This window comes from Lathamus discolor, chromosome 5, assembly GCF_037157495.1.
Source record: "Lathamus discolor isolate bLatDis1 chromosome 5, bLatDis1.hap1, whole genome shotgun sequence".
Classification (NCBI taxonomy): Eukaryota; Metazoa; Chordata; class Aves; order Psittaciformes; family Psittacidae; genus Lathamus; species Lathamus discolor.
Genome location: NC_088888.1, coordinates 87,676,149 through 87,693,013, shown reverse-complemented (window position 1 = coordinate 87,693,013; position 16,865 = coordinate 87,676,149). Strand labels below are relative to the sequence as shown.

Here is a 16,865-nt window from a genome sequence, read left to right as displayed (position 1 = left end):
ACCCTTCCTTTTGCTTCATCAACTCTTCTTTGTCTGTACTGCACAAATTAGCTGTTTCACCTCACGATTCCAGATGCTGCTCCCTTTCACCAACTGCACTGACCACATCGTGTCAGCATGTGAAAAAAAGAAGTCAATGTGTGGGAAAGTTGAGAAAGTCTGAGCCCCAAGAAAGCTCTATCTAGAGAGAAGCAAAGTCCAGCATAGTAATGTCTGATTTTTTCCCCACTCCCCAGTCTTTATTCACAGTGAAAGGTAAGAATTGTCCCATGTATCTCAAATTGCTCACTAATTCCACATCTACTACCAAGTTGAGGAAAGAGGATCAACCTTGTTGCAGTAAGAGAAGACTACAGTACAGATCTCAAGCGCTCAGAAATGCTGTAGATACTAGAAACACGTTCAAGCCCACTCTGTGGGCAGCAGGTTCATGCCATGGCACCGGGGTTACATTTGCTTTGAGGAGAAGAGCTGTCACTCCAGAAGAACTATGAAAGAACAGAAAGAGCCTAGTGTTGAGCTGTGCCTATGGCTCAAATTTTCTACCTAAGCTATGGGTATGCTTATCACAACTGTCTTACTTTTTGTTTACATGATGCAGACTGCTGCAAACTGATATTTACCCTTGGGTCCACAGAAGCAGCCTGTGCAAGGAGAATGAGTGCTCTAGAATTGACCTCCTCCCTCCCACATCTTCCCCTTCCAGCTGCTGGACAAGTAGGTCAGGAATTTGAAGAGGAACTGGCGTTGCTGCAGCTGCTGTTCCTGGTCCAAATTTGAGTTCCCGGGCTTCTTTTTTTTTCCTTTTTTTTTTTTTTTTTTTCCTCTCCTCTCCTCTCACTTGTTTTTCAAGAGGGAAAAGGCAAGACAATGGTCAAAAGAGGTCAAAAGACCAGCAAGGGAGGTGTTATGGCAGTGTGCCAGAGGAAAGTACACTCAGCATTCTGGCAATGGGTGATAGCCAGCTCTACTCAGAGAGTAACACTAAAATTTTTGGTTGATATCTGGGTTTGGGGGTGGGGGTGGTTTATGGTCTGTACAAATCCTCTTGTTAGCTTGACTTACTGCTACGATGTTTGTTTAAGGAAAGATTTAGTTTAGACCTAAAGTAGCCACTACAGTGAGTCAGAGACTGATCTCTTTCAGGCGAGACAGAGGTGGTGCTGCTGGTGGACAGGAAGCATTGGTGGTGCCAGGCAATATTAGCACATGCAATTTAACACTTTTCATTTCCAGCACTGAGAAAAGTGTTTTCTCTCCTTTGTATCTTAGGAATTTAGATGAGAACTCATGTAGTCAGTAAATAGTGGTTTTGCTTTGCAAATGTAATTGGCTAATTTAGTAAGTATAGTACATGGCTGATGATTCTAGTAGTATTTTTATTTTTCACTAATATTTGGGGGATTTTTTTTAATGCTCATGAAGAAGTGTGGTAGCCAACAGTCACTGCCAAAGACCTGCTTCCTTACTAACAGTCTTACCTGCACCTCAACCACATTTCTCCCCAGCTACTCTCTCATTTCCCTGAAACCATCTTGCTCTTATTGCTCTTTCTCCATTGCAAATACTGTTGATGAGAGGAAAATGCTGTCTCCTTAAAGAATATGTACAACTCTATCCTGTTTACTTCATGTTCAGACTGACCTGGTCAAAACAGCGGGGCTGCACCATTTTATCACAATAAATTATAGCCTCTTGAACAATGAAACAAGTTGAAATGTTTCTGCTGAGTATAACAGGACATAAGGGCACCTAGGAAAAAAAGCAATGAACAAACATTAACTAATGAATTCTTACAGCATTCCTATGCTACAGGGAAGCAGGAATGATTAAAACAGCCTAAGAAAACAGATGCATTTCCTGAAAACATATCATTGCAGGTTCCTCACATTAAAAAGTAAAAATGTTCACATGAACTCCCCACAGATTAGCTTGTTGGTACCATTTTGTATTCAGAAATGAAACCCTTAGGTCATTATCTATGAATCACTTTGGTTACTCTTGAATTTAGTAAATAACATCTTTATCTCTTGGTCAGATAGCCTACTTTCAGAACAGGGGAGCAAAAGCAATGTTTTTACCTATGTTGTAAAATAAAACTATTGCAAAAATTGCTAGCTGTGTTTCCTTTTTAGTTTCTGGTTGACTTTTGAAACTTGACTGAGGTTGAAAATTATGTAAGAATAGCTTTTAAAAAATAAAACACTGCTTTCCCTGCCACATTTCAGATTAATGATGTTCATAATTTTCTCTTTGTGAAGAAGAGAAGAATCATCGATCAGCTTTGATTCATGTAAAGATTATCTTCTAGTGGCTTCTTTCTTGTGATGTGATGGATGTAATCTAATTTTCTATGACTCAATATGCTTGTTTTACTAGCAGAAGCTTTTTTCTTGATTCTTGCTTCCCCCTCCCCCCCTCCCCCCACGCCTCACCCCATCCCCAATTATGTACATTTCCTGTTTTCACCAATCAAGCATAACTTTGATGAAATACATGCATATCCTGGCTTCATAGTCTGGGTGTAGTGATCCTGATGTCATGATCACAGACAGGTCTGGGACAAGGACATGATTTTCCCTTTTTCTCTGAGAGGACAGATATTAATAAAGTCCTGGATTTTTTTTCCCATAAAACATAGGGTCATAGTCTGGAAAAAGCAAGGATTACCACTGAATAACGCAAAGAAGATCTGTAAGAACAGATCCTTTTTGGCAGTTATTGGACAAGGTTCTGTGCTGTAAATTAACAGATGAATTCCATAGTGACCTTTCTGTAGGCCTGTACCTTAACAATAAAAATGTTCTACATAGTACCACACTGAAACTTAGGCATCAAAACTTATAGAAAGTCTAATCCTGGCTCTTGAGCCTCCTGCTCATGCCCAAAGTGCTTTTACTGCTAGCCATATCCTCATGAGTCTCCGGCTGTCATTTCTAGCCAATAAAAAATGATACAAAAAATTCAACTAGATGAACAACAGAAACCCCTTACAGAAATGCTGTATAGCGCCGGGCTTCATGAAAGAGTAACTTCTTAACTTTACCAACAGGCATATGGCAATGTAACATATGTAGCAAGTTCACATGATACAGCAAGAACAAAGTAATCTTTTCATTCTGGTACTGTCTAGCTTTGTGTTACACATGTATCAGAACAGAATACAGAAACTAAAGTAGCTAGATAGCCATCTCAAAAATATCTCATTCTTGAACTTTGTCCAAAACATTTGCTTTAAAACTTTGGCCTGCCTTACAAAAGTCAAGTAACAGTCCCGTAACCAGTCTGTGGCTTTCAGGATTTTCCAGTCTGTGGATCTCTACAGCTTTGCCAGAAGATCTTTATTCCACTTAAAATTTTCACATCCATTGGATAACTGCGTAACAAATACTGTTCATGCTGCAAACCCTAATAAATCATCTATGCACCTGTAGCTCACAGGGTAGAAACACCATCATAATAGATATAATTCCTGTAAGTGTTCTGCCAGCATTACATAATGACACTGATCACTCTTAAACAGGGAACACCCTTTTACCTCGTTTCATCATGTTTGGAACAGTCTGACAAAGTTGCTTTCTCTTCTGATAAGTTTTGATGTATTCTGGCAATCCAAATATATTCTATCTTCTGCCTTGCTGAAACAGAAATTTGAATCCAGCTTCAAAAAGATGAAAAGCAACTGGGTTAATCTTTAGTGCTCCCAAGTCTCTCATCACCATTTACATTTTTCCTTACAATCCATTTCTGAATTTTATTCCATTTAATATTAGATGGGCCATACTCATTAATGGCTTCAGTAGAATTGCATACAAGATTAGTTTGATCCCTGATGACTGAAATCAGATGATGTATGGGCTTGCTCTACTTGAACATAAATGGACGTTTATTGAACATTCGTCATTTGTTCTTTTGCTGTTTGCCTGTATTTGGCTTGCACATGTAACAGTATTGAGTTACACTTAGCTCTTTTGCACTTCTTCAATCCAGCTGCTGTGATAAGAGGTTAACTAAGCAGAACTAGATGCATGCAAAAAAATTTTGCAGCTATATCTAGATTCTACGTAAATGTATTTGAAGAGGAGGGGAGCGAAATGGACAAGCACAATCAAAAAAAAAAAAAAAAAAAAAGAGACCCCAAAAAGCCACCACACAAAAACCAAACAACCCACCAAAAGTCCACCAACTTTCCATATCAATCATTTTATCAGAACATACAGCACAAAAAGGCATTAGATAATGAGACCTTTATAAATTTTGCACTAAAAACTATGTGCTCCATGAAGACAGCATTCCCCATGGTGATCTGTTCATAGAATCATAAAACAGCCCAAGTTGGAAGGGATCAATGAGGATCACTGAGTCCAACTCCCTGCTCCTTTCAGAGCTACCTAGAAATAAACCATATGAATAAGACTGTCTCCAGATGTTCCTTGAACTCTTGGCAGGCTTGGTGCCATGACCACTTCCCTTGGGGACTCTTCCAGTGATGACCACCGTCTCCATGAAGACCCTTTCCTCCTGACACAACCTTATTTCTGCATGTCCTATTGCTTGTTACCAGAGAGAATAGATCAGCACTTCCCCCTCCCACTGCCCAACTTGAGGAAGTTGTAGAGTGCAATGAAGTCATCCCTAACCTTTGTCTTCTAGGTCTTTGGACATTCTATCCCAAGAACTGATGTTCCACAACTTCTCTGGGAAACCTGCTCCATTGCTTGGCTGCCCAGCTCCCTCAGTCTCTCCTCAAAGGACACTTGCTCCAGCCATCCTGATGGCCCTTCACTGAACTTGCTCCTGTTTACCCATGTCTTTCTTATACAGGAAGAACCCAAACTGGATTGTGGTACTGCCAGAAGTCCTTCCTGCCCAGGTGTAGGCTTTTGGATATAAACTTGTTGAATTTAATGAGGTTCCCACTGGCCAATTCAGGTCACTCTGAATGGCAGTCTTACACTCAGGAACACTGAGCCACACACAGAATCATGCACAAACTTCATAGATTCCTTTCTTACAGCATCAAGGCTTCCACAAGTTGGAACTTAAGAATCATAAAAATATGTCTTCTGAGTGACAGTTTACCTAATCCAGTTTTGTGGTTTAACCCCAGCTCGCAACTAAGTACTATGCAGCCACTGGCTCACTTCCCCCTACCCCTCCTGGTAGGATGGGGAGGAGAATCAGAAAAAGGTAAAACCCGTGGATTGAGATAAGAACAGTTTGATAAATGTGTGTGTGCAATGAAAAGGGAGATAACGAAAAGGAATAAAAACAAAAAAAAAAAAAAAAAAAAAAGAGAGACAAGCAATGCACAACGCAATTGCTCACCACCTGCTGACTGATGCCCAGCCTGAGCAAAGCAGCAGTCAGCCCCTCCTAGACAACTATCCCCTGTGTATATACTAGGCATGATGTACTGTGGTATGGAATAGCCCTTTGGCTAGTTTGAGTGAGGTGTCCCGTCTCTGATCCCCCTCAGTTCCTTGTGCCCCTCCTCACTTGCAGAGCATGAGAGACTAAAAAGTCTTTGACCAGGGTAAGTGGTACTGAGCAACAACTAAAACATCAGTGTGTTATCAACATTATTCTCAAACTAAAGTCAAAACCACACCACTCTGCCAGGTACTGTGAAGAAAATTCTCCCTATCCCAGTTGAAACCAGGACACCCAGTAACCTGCCTCAGAGTCCCAACCTATTTACAGCTTCAGGATTTCCTGAACTAGGCATAGTTGTGATATATTTAGTAGTCCCCACTATATTTTCTTTCCAGCCTCCATCTAAATTCTGTGGCCACCTCTGTAATCTACAACTCCTGGCTGCCAGTTCCACAGTTTCGATGGAAAACCCACTTTTTTGCCATGAATCTGCCTTCTGCTGATTTCTTTCTATGCCCCTACTTCTTTTTTGGGAAGAGAAAGTGAACAGCCCCCCTCCCCCTCAGTTTCCTCCTCCTTCCACACCCCCACACCCCCAATTGCCCTCTCGAGGCCACTCATCATTCTGTACACCATTTTTTTATATCCCACTTCATTTGACTATTTCCCAGTACATTTTGATGCCCAATTAATCATACAGAATCTACTGCGTACTTTTGATTATGGCAGTCACACTTCTCTGAACCTGAATTCTACTAGACCCTACTTGAGAGATCAAGATCTGCTGACAGGATGTGGGCAAACTATAGTTACTAGTAGTGTGCCTTGTTTTGCTGTCTATTCCTGAAGAGATAGTAGCAGAGGGCTCCTTTCCTGTGAACCACTTCATCCTTAATAGATGTCAGAAGCTCTAGTTGGCAAGTGCAGCACTTAAGATGCATGCCTCCAAATGATCTTTGGTCATTCATGTCAGGGAGATACAAGAACTTGACACTTATAATTGTTCTTTTTGCTATGTGCACTGCTTCAAGAGCTGAGTCAGCTGCAGCAAATCTGAATCAGCACCTTCCCTGACTCAGTTCACAGCCTGAACCCAAATTTACCCTACTATCATTTTTCCTGAGACTCACATAAACTGTGGAGCTCACAGCAGGAGATGGAAACCTCTTAAATTGTTCTCACATGTATTATGAGGCCTGCCTGAACACACACAACAGGACACTGTTTCTAAACAGTATATTTTGGGCTCCTTTGCCATGAGAGAATCCTATGAGAATAGGATCATGAGGCATTTTGGATAGTTGTCCTTAATGATGTCTTCCACAGTCCAAATCTGCAACTCCACAAAGAGCAGCCTGTGCTCAGCAGTCCAGTTGTGCATTGCCTGGGAAAATCACAAACCTCCAGCAAAGAATTTTCGTATGGAGGTCAGATAAACCGGCTTTCCCACCTCTTCACAGCTGCAGTCATAGCCTGAACTGCAGGCAGTGAAAACTGTTCAGAGGGCAGATGCATAAGCCTTCTGCTCAAGCATGGACAACACAGACACCTGCTTATTAGCATGTTGTTGAGACATGCTCTTCAATTACACTATGGGCTGTTATTTTTCAGCATGGTGCTGTGTTTTTCTTTCGTGATAGGCCTTTGGGGTCATAGTATGTCAAAGACATTGTCTTACTGGGTGAGTTAAAACTTAACAAGGGTAGGTGTCTATTCTATTATCAGTGTTTCACAAACTCAAAATAAAGCTAGCGCTTTGTCAGCAAAATAGTTGTGAACCTAAAAGGGGTGATTTCTTAAATTACAGGATAGAAAGAGAAAATAAAACTGGTGTCACTGACTCAACTGAAAGAAAAAACAAAACAAAACAAACTGGTTTTTTCCTTTCCCAAAGGTCTCATACTTACTTCATGTCATTTTCTTGATCATGGACATTAGCTTTGGAATATGAACAAAGTAATCTCACTGATGAAAACAATTAACAATTTTGTAAGACTACATGATCCATAATATTACACTTTACTTACAATAAGAAACAAATGTCCCTCATAATTTTTTCCACATTCCATCAAACACAAATAAGGAGTGAGACTATCAGTAAATGTTTTTGACAATGACAAATACACATCTATCTGACAAGCTTATGCAACTTTTTTCCCCAATACTGCTCATTATGACTTTTGAAAGACCTAAGTTTTTTGCTTGTTTTACTAATATATACTAATACTCTACACAATATATACTAAAATAAACAGGGAATATATGAGATAAAAATTTCCTCTTGTCTTTGTTGACTGAATTACTCTGCAAAACAGAAAAGCTTTCATTGTTCTGTGGAGCAGAAGTGGAAAGCTAAAACATGCTCTTTTAAGCATCGGTCAAAGGTGGAAAAAAGGAAAACAAACAAGCCACTGTTGGCAATCTCAGGAGGCATTCTGCTTGTGAAGAAGCAATGAGACTAGAATGTCTTCAAGACTACTGAGGCATGACTCTGATATCTTATTTACAGCAGTTCAACACAAACTACTGCCAGCATGTGTGTCAGATTACTATGTGGTATGAAAAATGGCAGTATGAGTCTCACTAGTGTGGCCCCAATTTCGAGCTATATTAGTACCAATTTCAGATGGTTTCCTGCCCTGTAATTCCACCGTGTGTCATCAAAATTCAGTTCTAAACAGCTGGAGATGGCCATTCTCAGGCTCAGAGATGTCTTCCTGGTGCTAACTGGTCAGGAACAACTTTGCTGACTAGGACAGGAGAAAGGAAAAAGCATTTAGGGGCAATGTATGGCTTAGGGGGAAAAAAACTGACAATTGCATGTATCAGGATTCTTTGTATCATGCTAGCATATACCTCTTTTCTATAACATAATAGTTTGCTAGACAAAGGTAACAAAGACCAAACCCATGTTGCTTTAATTAACCATTTGAAATATGTTATTACTGTATATATAGAAGGGGTTTGTTCAAGAAGTCCAGTGTGGGGAAGGTAGACAGGGATAAGATGGGATACAGCAGTGGGAAAACTAAAGATTCTAATGGAGATCCTGAATGAGCAGTTAAGACCCAGTTAAGTCTTAGAACCATTTAAGATCCCATCTTACTTACTATTTGAATTATTAGCTTGGAAATAAAGTAAGTGTGTGCACATGAAATTTGCAGATGGCCTGAACAGAGGCTTTATTAACATTACTATTAATATTCTATTGTTTTTTTCCATTTCTGCTGCATTGTTAACCTTGTCTGTGTGTTACAGCCTCACAAAATATCACCCCAAATATCCCTTAAAATTTGTATATGTCAGTTAAAGGGAATCTTTTGAATTACCAAATAAATGAGAATACAGCTCCTTATTTTATTTAATTTTGGAAAATTACTGTGTTGTACGGTTGTGGGGTTTTTTTTTTTTTTTAGTTTTTCAAGATTGTTTGGATGCCTCGGAAACATTCAGGTGTTCATAGGACTTTTACTTTGGAACTATTGCTTCTTTTTGATCAGGAGGTCAAATGAAATGTAACTTTCAATAGTCCTTCTTTTTTCAACATAATGCAACCTGTAAAACTCTTTCTTCCCAGTGCAGCATTCTATAACCTGCACATCCCAGCAAATACTCACTGTACAGAAACCATGTCAATCTAATGGAGTTTATGCTCTATTCCTAGCTTTACAGACACCATGAAATTCTGTATCATCAAGCCAAACAAGCCTATTAAGAGGGCACTTAAATTACTTCCGCCTCATTTGCTGTCATTTTCAGGATTTCATTATGTCACAAAAGCTAAAACAGCCTGATGTATTCAAACTGGTAAAATAGCAGCTGTAAAAATATATTGTTGCTTTCTGTAAGTACTACAGGATGATAAATGCTAAGAAGGAACTAACAGCCAGACAATACTGGCATAAGAACAGACAGCTATTAACTACCAGTGGAATTTTGAAGTTTTATCACCATGCAAGAATGAAATTCTTGTAAAACTTGAAGTAACTGTGAGGTCAAAACTGTAAATTCATGAGATACTTTTGGTATTGTATATATCTGTCTCTGTAATAAAAAAGGTGGGTATCCCAAGTTCAGAGTTCTCATTATTAGTCCCAGTCTACTCCAATAATGAGTTGCACCACCTTCTTGCAGCTACTATTCTCCATTGTCTCTACCCATGTAAGATCAGAACACACAGGTATAATTGTACATTTCCTCATACTTTCCTTTAGAGTCTATAAAACCTGCTACTACTTTTCAGTTAACAGGTCAAACACAGCCTGTGTTTCTTCTACTGAAAGTCTTCAGACTCGTATCCCAGATTAAATAGTATGCCTGTTCACATACCTACAAATTAATGCATTTAAATTATTCTGAAATTTCCTTCTCTCAAGATTTTACTTTTATTAAAACTGCTGGCTGTAGGAGCCTGTTGTTTGTGTCAGCTTTGGTCATGTGGATTGAGTTGAACTATCCCACTGACACAGCTGGAAACTATTCAGAAAAACATCATGTTCATAGATATAGTGAAGGTAGTACCACTGTTTTCTTATTGTGGTACTATCTTAGCTATCTCACGTTACACAGTTTCCTATCCCGTACCAAGCCAAAGAGATTGTGTGGGTGTGCCCAATTTTGAAGCAATGTTATTTACACATACTTAACAGAATTTGATCTGCTTGCTAATCTCCTGAACACCCTGGTTTTATTACACGGGTTTCCAAACTCCACTGAAAAGTCACAGCTACTTATCTACCCATAATCACTAATTTAGAAATGGTTCTGAATCTAAACACCAACTCAGTGACAAGACTTCCACTAATTTAAGTTGGGCCAGAGTTTTAAAGGTTAAATGCTGCCTCTTCTATGTTATTTCTGTGTCCACACACACCAGAGAGCTCTCACTGAGCAGAAGGTTATCTCCAACAGCACTGAGAACTGAATTTCTCTGACAGCACACATTTTGAATCTCCCTGCCTCCACTTCTGGAATTGCCTTCAGACAAATGTTCATAGACACTGTATGAAGACTAGACTCCCTTTTCCTTGAGCAGTGATTGAGAACCTTTCTAAAATATTTCATTATTGCTTATTAGAGAGTTCTGTAAGAAGTACAAAAGATAACTATACACAAACATATATACATATACATAACTATAGATATATATAACTATACACAAACATATATACATAGATTGACTGGCTACTTTATTCACAAAATGAATACATAAGTGAAAGGAAGTCTGTTGCAGGTTCAGAAGACAGAGGACCAAAGAGCTTGTGCTCAACACATGCCATAGACCTAGGGCTGTATTTAATGCTCTGGAAATGAAATAAACTGTATCAATGTTAAAATATTATATACTAAAGATACCTTAAATAGCACTGGTATAGCCATTTGCTTGGTGAATTCCTAGGGCTCAAGATTTAAGTTTTCTGCCTGTCCATGAAAGTAAGAATGGGCATAATGGTCAACATCAAATCCTTTCTATGTCAACACTGTCTCTCCAGTGGGAGGTGACAGAAAAAAGAATTACAAGAAAATCCCAGAGCATTTGCTACACTTTCTCAGAGTCCAGCAATCTGCAATTCAGGGCTTTACTGAGGTAAAGCCGGTTTTGTACACTTCTAACAGACCCAAGATGGAATTCACTAATTTGCTGAATTTGCTTCCAGAAACCAGCCAGCACTCTGAACACACTTCCATGCCCTGATGAGGCACAATGTGGAAACATCTCTTCCAAGAACACCCCATCTTCTAGTTTCATTTGGTGCCTGCTAATTCTCATTGAGAACACACTGCTCCATGTCTACCTCCATGTGTTCGTGATTTTAGAGACCTCAAGTACATCTGCCTTTTACCATTCCTTTTCCAAGCTGATGAGCCTTTGTCTAAATAGATACTTCTCATATAGAAATCATGCAGTATCCTTGTTTTGTATCTCTATGGTTTTTTCCATTTCTACTGCATTATTTTTCAGATGAAGAGACAAGGATTTCACATCAAAGATTTCAGAACAGCACCAACTTATACAACCTTATAGCAATGTTAGTGCTTCTGAGTCGCATAATAAAGCTGTGCAGCATCGTTTTTCTTAAAAAAAAAAAAAGACCAAAAATGCACTTACTTTCTGATTGTAAATCTCCTTATACTCACCAATTCTTTTATTATTTATTATATCATTTTTCCTAGGGAAGCACATTTGCTACACTCCAGCCTTCTAGCCCTAGAGCCATTTCATGTAAGGGTGAACATATTACAGTTAATGGTACAGTTGCCTTCAAGTAATTGTGGATGCTTCTGTAAATACTGCTTGGCCGTGCCCATTCCCTAATCCCAGTTTGCTTGGTTTTCTCTGTTACTTTTTCACTTCAACACTGCAGTTTGAACCAACAGAGTTCAAAAGATATTGGTGCTGACACACCTTCCTACAAACTAGAAGGCTCCTGAGAACTTCTCATGATAAACAGAGACAACTCATATATTGTTTAGCTTTTCAAAACATTTTCAGCTATGATTGGGCTGCCCCGAAGTTCCCCCAGAGCTAGGCTTGGATGGAGCAAAACCCAACCAGAATCATAAAATCGACAAGTTTGGAAAAGACCTTTAAGATCATCAAGTCCAACCATTAACCAAGGAGTGCCAAATCTACCACTAAACCATGTCATTGAGGGTCTCATCTACACGGTTTATGAAGACTTCTAAGGATGGTGATTCCATCACTTCCCTGGGAAACTTCTTCCAATGCTTCATCACCACCTCCGTGAAGAATTTTTACGAATACCCAATGTAAACCTCCCCTGGCACAGCTTGAGGCCACTTCCTCTTGTCCTATCACTTACTACTTGGGAGACCAACCACCACCTCATTACAACCTCCTTTCAGGCAGTTGTAGAGGGCAGTAAGGTCCCCCTTGAGCCTTCTCTAGACTAAACAACTCTAGTTCCCTCAGATGTTCCTCATCAGACTTATTCTCCAGACCCTTCACCAGCTTTGTTGCCCTTCTCTGGACCTGCTCCAGCACCTCAATGTCCTTCTTGTACTGAGGGGCCCTGAACTGAACACAGGATTCGAAAACTCCAGACCGCCAGAACTACTTTAAGACCCCGACTTCCACAGCCACGGCACAAACGACGTCCAATCTACACCCCTCACACATCCAGCCCTGCCACAGACTCGCACACACACCGGGACCACACAACCACCATTAAACCCACTCCCCCTGCACCTCCTCTGCTCCCGGGAGCAGCACGCACGCGCGACTGAACCCTGGTGCAGCGCGCAGGCGCGCCGATGGAGCCTAGCGCAGCGCGCAGGCCCGGCTCGGTGTGTGGAGGTGGTTTTAAACTGTGGCGGGTTCCGGAGTCTTGGTGTTGTGTTTCGCCGCGCCGCGAATGGAGCCCGTCCTGAAAGGTACCGGTTCGTACGCTGTGCGGGGAGCCGCCGGGATGGAGCGGGCACGCCTCTGCTGATCCCCGAGCTCCTTTGCCCGGTCTTTCTCGGCTGGGCTGTCACTCGCCTCCTTCCCGCCCAGTCTTTACCCTGGGGCGTCCGGCCCTCAGGGCGATCAGTCTCCAGCTTGACCCCGTGGCGTTGCTGTCCCGTGGGGAAAGGGCTTCTCTGCGGAGCTGCGCTGACTAATCGCGACCGCGCCTGAAAATGAGCGGCGGCTCTCGGCATGCCCCAGAGGGCGGCGGGCTGTGCCCAGCCGCAGGCCAGGCCGGGCTCTGCAGGCGATGGGGTGGGAAGGGCTGGGAGCTTCCTGCAGGCAGGGAGTGTAGGGGTGACCGCCTCTTCGGGTGGCTCCCGACCGTTTCCGCGGCCCCTTCTGCTGCCACGTATTGCAGCCGGCCTTGTTCTTTCTGGCCAGGTCAGGCGTGGCTAGATCCTGTCTAGCTTCTTCTCCAAGTTTTGAAGTTTCTGCCTCGCTGGGTTGCCCTCTGATGTCTGTTTTCCCCAACTATCACATCTTCTCTGAGATCTTCTTACATAAGTTGGCCTTTACAAGAACAAAGCTGTACTCGGAGCTCTTCTAGTTCGAAAAAGCTACAAACCGTTTCTCATTTTCCTTTTTATCAACTGAACAAAAACTGCGAAGTGCCTTTTGTTGGAGTATATTTGATTAGCTAAAATTGGCTAACTGCGGTAACATGCAGCTTTGATCCTACTGCAGGTGCATGCAGCCTTGAAGTAAATGTTCCTCCAAGTTCCTAGTTTCGACCTTCACTGAAATGCTCTAAAATATTTTTCTAGAATTATAAATGTGAACGTTCTAAAATATTTGATGTAAGAGCAAGGTATTAGTTTTTTTAATGCATGTCCATTTTTTTTCTCAACAGAACAATCAAGACAAAAAGCAAATCTGGCAAAAGCTGTCTTGGTCCAGTAGTAGAATGTGCACAATTAAAAGCACATTGGAGTTAACTTGTGTTAAGTTCCCATATATATCTGAAGTCATAGTACTTATTATAAGATTTTTCCATGTAGTTTGGCTAAGGAGGTGGTTTGTGTTCCATATTTCTAGAAATTACAAAAATATGTTAAATCTTTATAAAAGTGCTTCTACTGTTGGAGTGTTATTCAGATTTTCATTTAGAAAGAAAACAGAAGAAAACTACTTAATTAATCAGAAGGACATACGTAGTAACCAACATAATTAAGCAATGCTTGCCAAGGCTGACCATTTTAAATTGACACAGTTTTATTCATGAGTTCTGAGAGTTGTCTGGCCTGCAGTTTGTGCAAAGTGTTTTTTTTGTGAACCAGCCTTCTTCCAGTTTTCTGGAACTTTACTGACTCATCACTCAAAATGGGAAATTAGCATGGATAATGGAGCTGTAGGTCACTTAAGTGTACATCCTAAGTAAAATCAGTGTTACGAGTTTCATTTGCTTATCCTTCCATGTCCTTACTTATGAGATTTTGTTTAAAGACCTCAACTGAGGCTGATTTCATTCCTTGAAGAGATTATTAATCTGATTGATAAAGGAAGCTACTTCAATGTGATATACCTAAAGTTACATAATGCAGCTGTTAATGAAATTATATTGGCTCCTGTGATATGTACATAATTTGTGTTGATTCAGGATAAATAAGGTGGAATTTGAAGTAATTTGCAAAATGGTAAGTAATATTTTTTCAGAGTTTTCTGCAGGTTTTGGGAGGGAATAATTCCATTATATTTGTTTTGTTGTATTCTGTTAACTTGTGTTATATCAACTTGTCTTAAAAATTTTTATTAACCTGAAGATGAGCAGTGATTAATAAGAATAAGCAGTCACGTAGAGGCACTGCATTTCTTGTTTAAGCTGGTAGTATATTTTAAATAGAGTAAATGAAAAGTTGTTAAATAGTGTCAAACTTCTAAGTTTATTCCATTACAGCTGTTATAAGGGACAGAAGTTCTCTAAAAAAAACATTCTGCTGCTACCATCTGACACACAGTTTATTAAAAGCTACATTTGCTACTGAATGCAGCATGTATGAAAGCAAAATTCTGTTGGAAAGGCAGTTTAACCAATTTTATCATAGGGTATACTTCATTAGCTGTTTGTGTTCTTTCTTCTGATACAGGTATTTCTGCATTTGTAGAAGTTTGGTCATCTAACAGAACAGAAAATTACTCAGAAACCTTTGAACAGCAGCTTCTTGATATGGGAGCAAAAGTAAGGAAACTATTCTGTAATAAACAGAATAGGAAGGCTCTTAATTAGAAATTACCTTGCTCGTTTTGCTTGTTAGATATATTTCTTTGTAGTATGAGTTTTTTAAGTGCAAGAAGAAGGATAATCGCAGACCTGAGAATAAAGGAAAGCACTGTAAAATTCTTACTAGTGACAGATGGGAAATGTATTTAAAGCCTCTGTATATCTATAAACCTCTTTGTATAGTAATATGATGGCACGCATTTGCTGTGAAGTATTGGGCTTGCCACATAGTGTGGGCAAATTGAAGTGTATAAAACCTGTGGTTTTCAAGTATGTACCTTATGTTGTTTTGTTCTTTAACTTGTAGGCAGCTGCTCTGTTGTTACTAAAATGTTTTCTAATCTGAGTACCATGACATTTTCTTCTTTCATTTACTCTTCCACAAATGTGGTTCAACTCCAGAAAGTGCTAGTAAAAATATATCTAAGAGTCTTAGTATATGTCTTTTTTTCCACATATTAAGTATTGTTGAATTGTAGGTGCAAAATATATTTAATTGCCAGCTGTAGAATTTCAACCAGAGACCAAAATCAATCTGGTATTTTCCCTTCTTGCACATTATCACCAGTTAATGGGGATCTTTACAGCCCACATCGTGCTCTAAATAACACTTGTGTGAACTTCCAGTGCTTTTCAATTGAGTGTGTGTAGGTGTATCTTGCTGTAATTTGTGAAATTGTGCTGATCTCCCTGAAGCCTCTCTTTCTGTGTGAATTTAGCTGAGATAGTGACAGAACAGAAGCATAACTGTTTTTTATTACAGAAGCAAATACAACTCTCAATGAATAATTCAAGAAATATGTCTTGTTATTTTGAGCTGTGCTGTTAGACCTATGTAATTCTCTTCTGATGTTAGATTTTTTTCTCACAGAAAATGACAAAAGCATAAGGCTTCAAAATTCTTAGAGTTGATCAAAAAGTAGCCAGATATAGTGGAAGGTGCTGGGAGATGATACAGATAAGCCTATTTAGCAGATCCCCATGACTGAAAATGGGTAGTCCTGCCCCTTCCAGGCACTTGAATCCCTTTTATTGGGCTGAGCACGTGATAGTGAACTGACTTGGCTTGCTGTGTCAGGAAATAAAATTCTGAATTAGTTTTTCCGCTACTGTCTGTACTAGCTGTTTCACAAGAAATTATGTTGGGCTACATGAATAAAAATGTTGCAAGATAGTGATACAGCTAGAGCAAGCAGGGAGATGGAAATGGTAACCTAGAAAACAGAAGCTTGAGAGCAAAAGGAGGCTACTGTAGCTCTCTAGGACGCATTGCATTGGATTGGCTAATGAGACTTGAGCTTTGATTGCTTGAGTCTTCTTGCAGAGATAAGAAAGATCAAGAGTCCTTGACATAATGTTTAGAATACGTTTTTATACTAATGGTTTATGCATTAAAAATGGACTATGCTAGTGTATTTCATTAGCATTTTCTGATTATTGGACTTAAAGATGCGCTCTCTTTGTACTTCTGCAGGTTTCAAAAACTTTGAACAAGCACGTGACCCATGTAGTCTTCAAAGATGGACATTTGGCTACGTGGAGAAAAGCACAGAAGATGGGTGTAAAAATAGTTTCTGTACTCTGGGTGGAGAAGTGAGTGCTTGTGAATATATGTGACATATTCCAGCAATAATGGATTCTAGTATTGTTTTATTTAAAAATTGAAGTACAGAACTTGTTTTGTTTTGTTTGGGGTTTTTTATTTATTTATTTGAAACAGTGATAAATCTATGAGTAAATAAGTTTCCTATGACATTTTTGCTATTATAGAGCATATTACTTGTATAAAAAGATAAAATG

At 39.8% G+C, this 16,865-nt stretch overlaps 1 protein-coding gene and 1 long non-coding RNA gene across 12 annotated transcripts in view; one reads left to right on the top strand and one right to left on the bottom strand.

Annotated features, from left to right (window-relative positions):
• Positions 1–419: 419 nt before the first annotated feature.
• On the bottom strand, positions 420–13,122 carry LOC136015507 (uncharacterized). Its single transcript, XR_010613242.1, has 4 exons — positions 12,776–13,122; positions 3,539–3,638; positions 1,645–1,752; positions 420–488 (listed from the first exon to the last, which is right to left on the bottom strand). It is a non-coding gene; the product is annotated as an uncharacterized LOC136015507 (long non-coding RNA).
• MCPH1 (microcephalin 1) overlaps positions 12,658–16,865 on the top strand; it is a 128,421-nt gene continuing 124,213 nt past the window's right edge. For 9 of the 11 annotated variants that reach the window (XR_010613241.1, XM_065681523.1, XM_065681518.1 and 6 more), the window contains exons 1-3: positions 12,658–12,771; positions 14,932–15,023; positions 16,540–16,658. Coding sequence is in view for 10 of the 11 variants with exons in the window: in XM_065681523.1 (XP_065537595.1) it covers positions 12,753–12,771; positions 14,932–15,023; positions 16,540–16,658 (230 nt within the window). In the remaining variant the exon portion in view is untranslated. Of the gene's footprint in view, positions 12,772–12,797; positions 13,656–14,444; positions 14,482–14,931; positions 15,024–16,539; positions 16,659–16,865 lie in introns of those variants that run through there. The other 2 variants (XM_065681520.1, XM_065681521.1) reach the window with 2 other exon arrangements.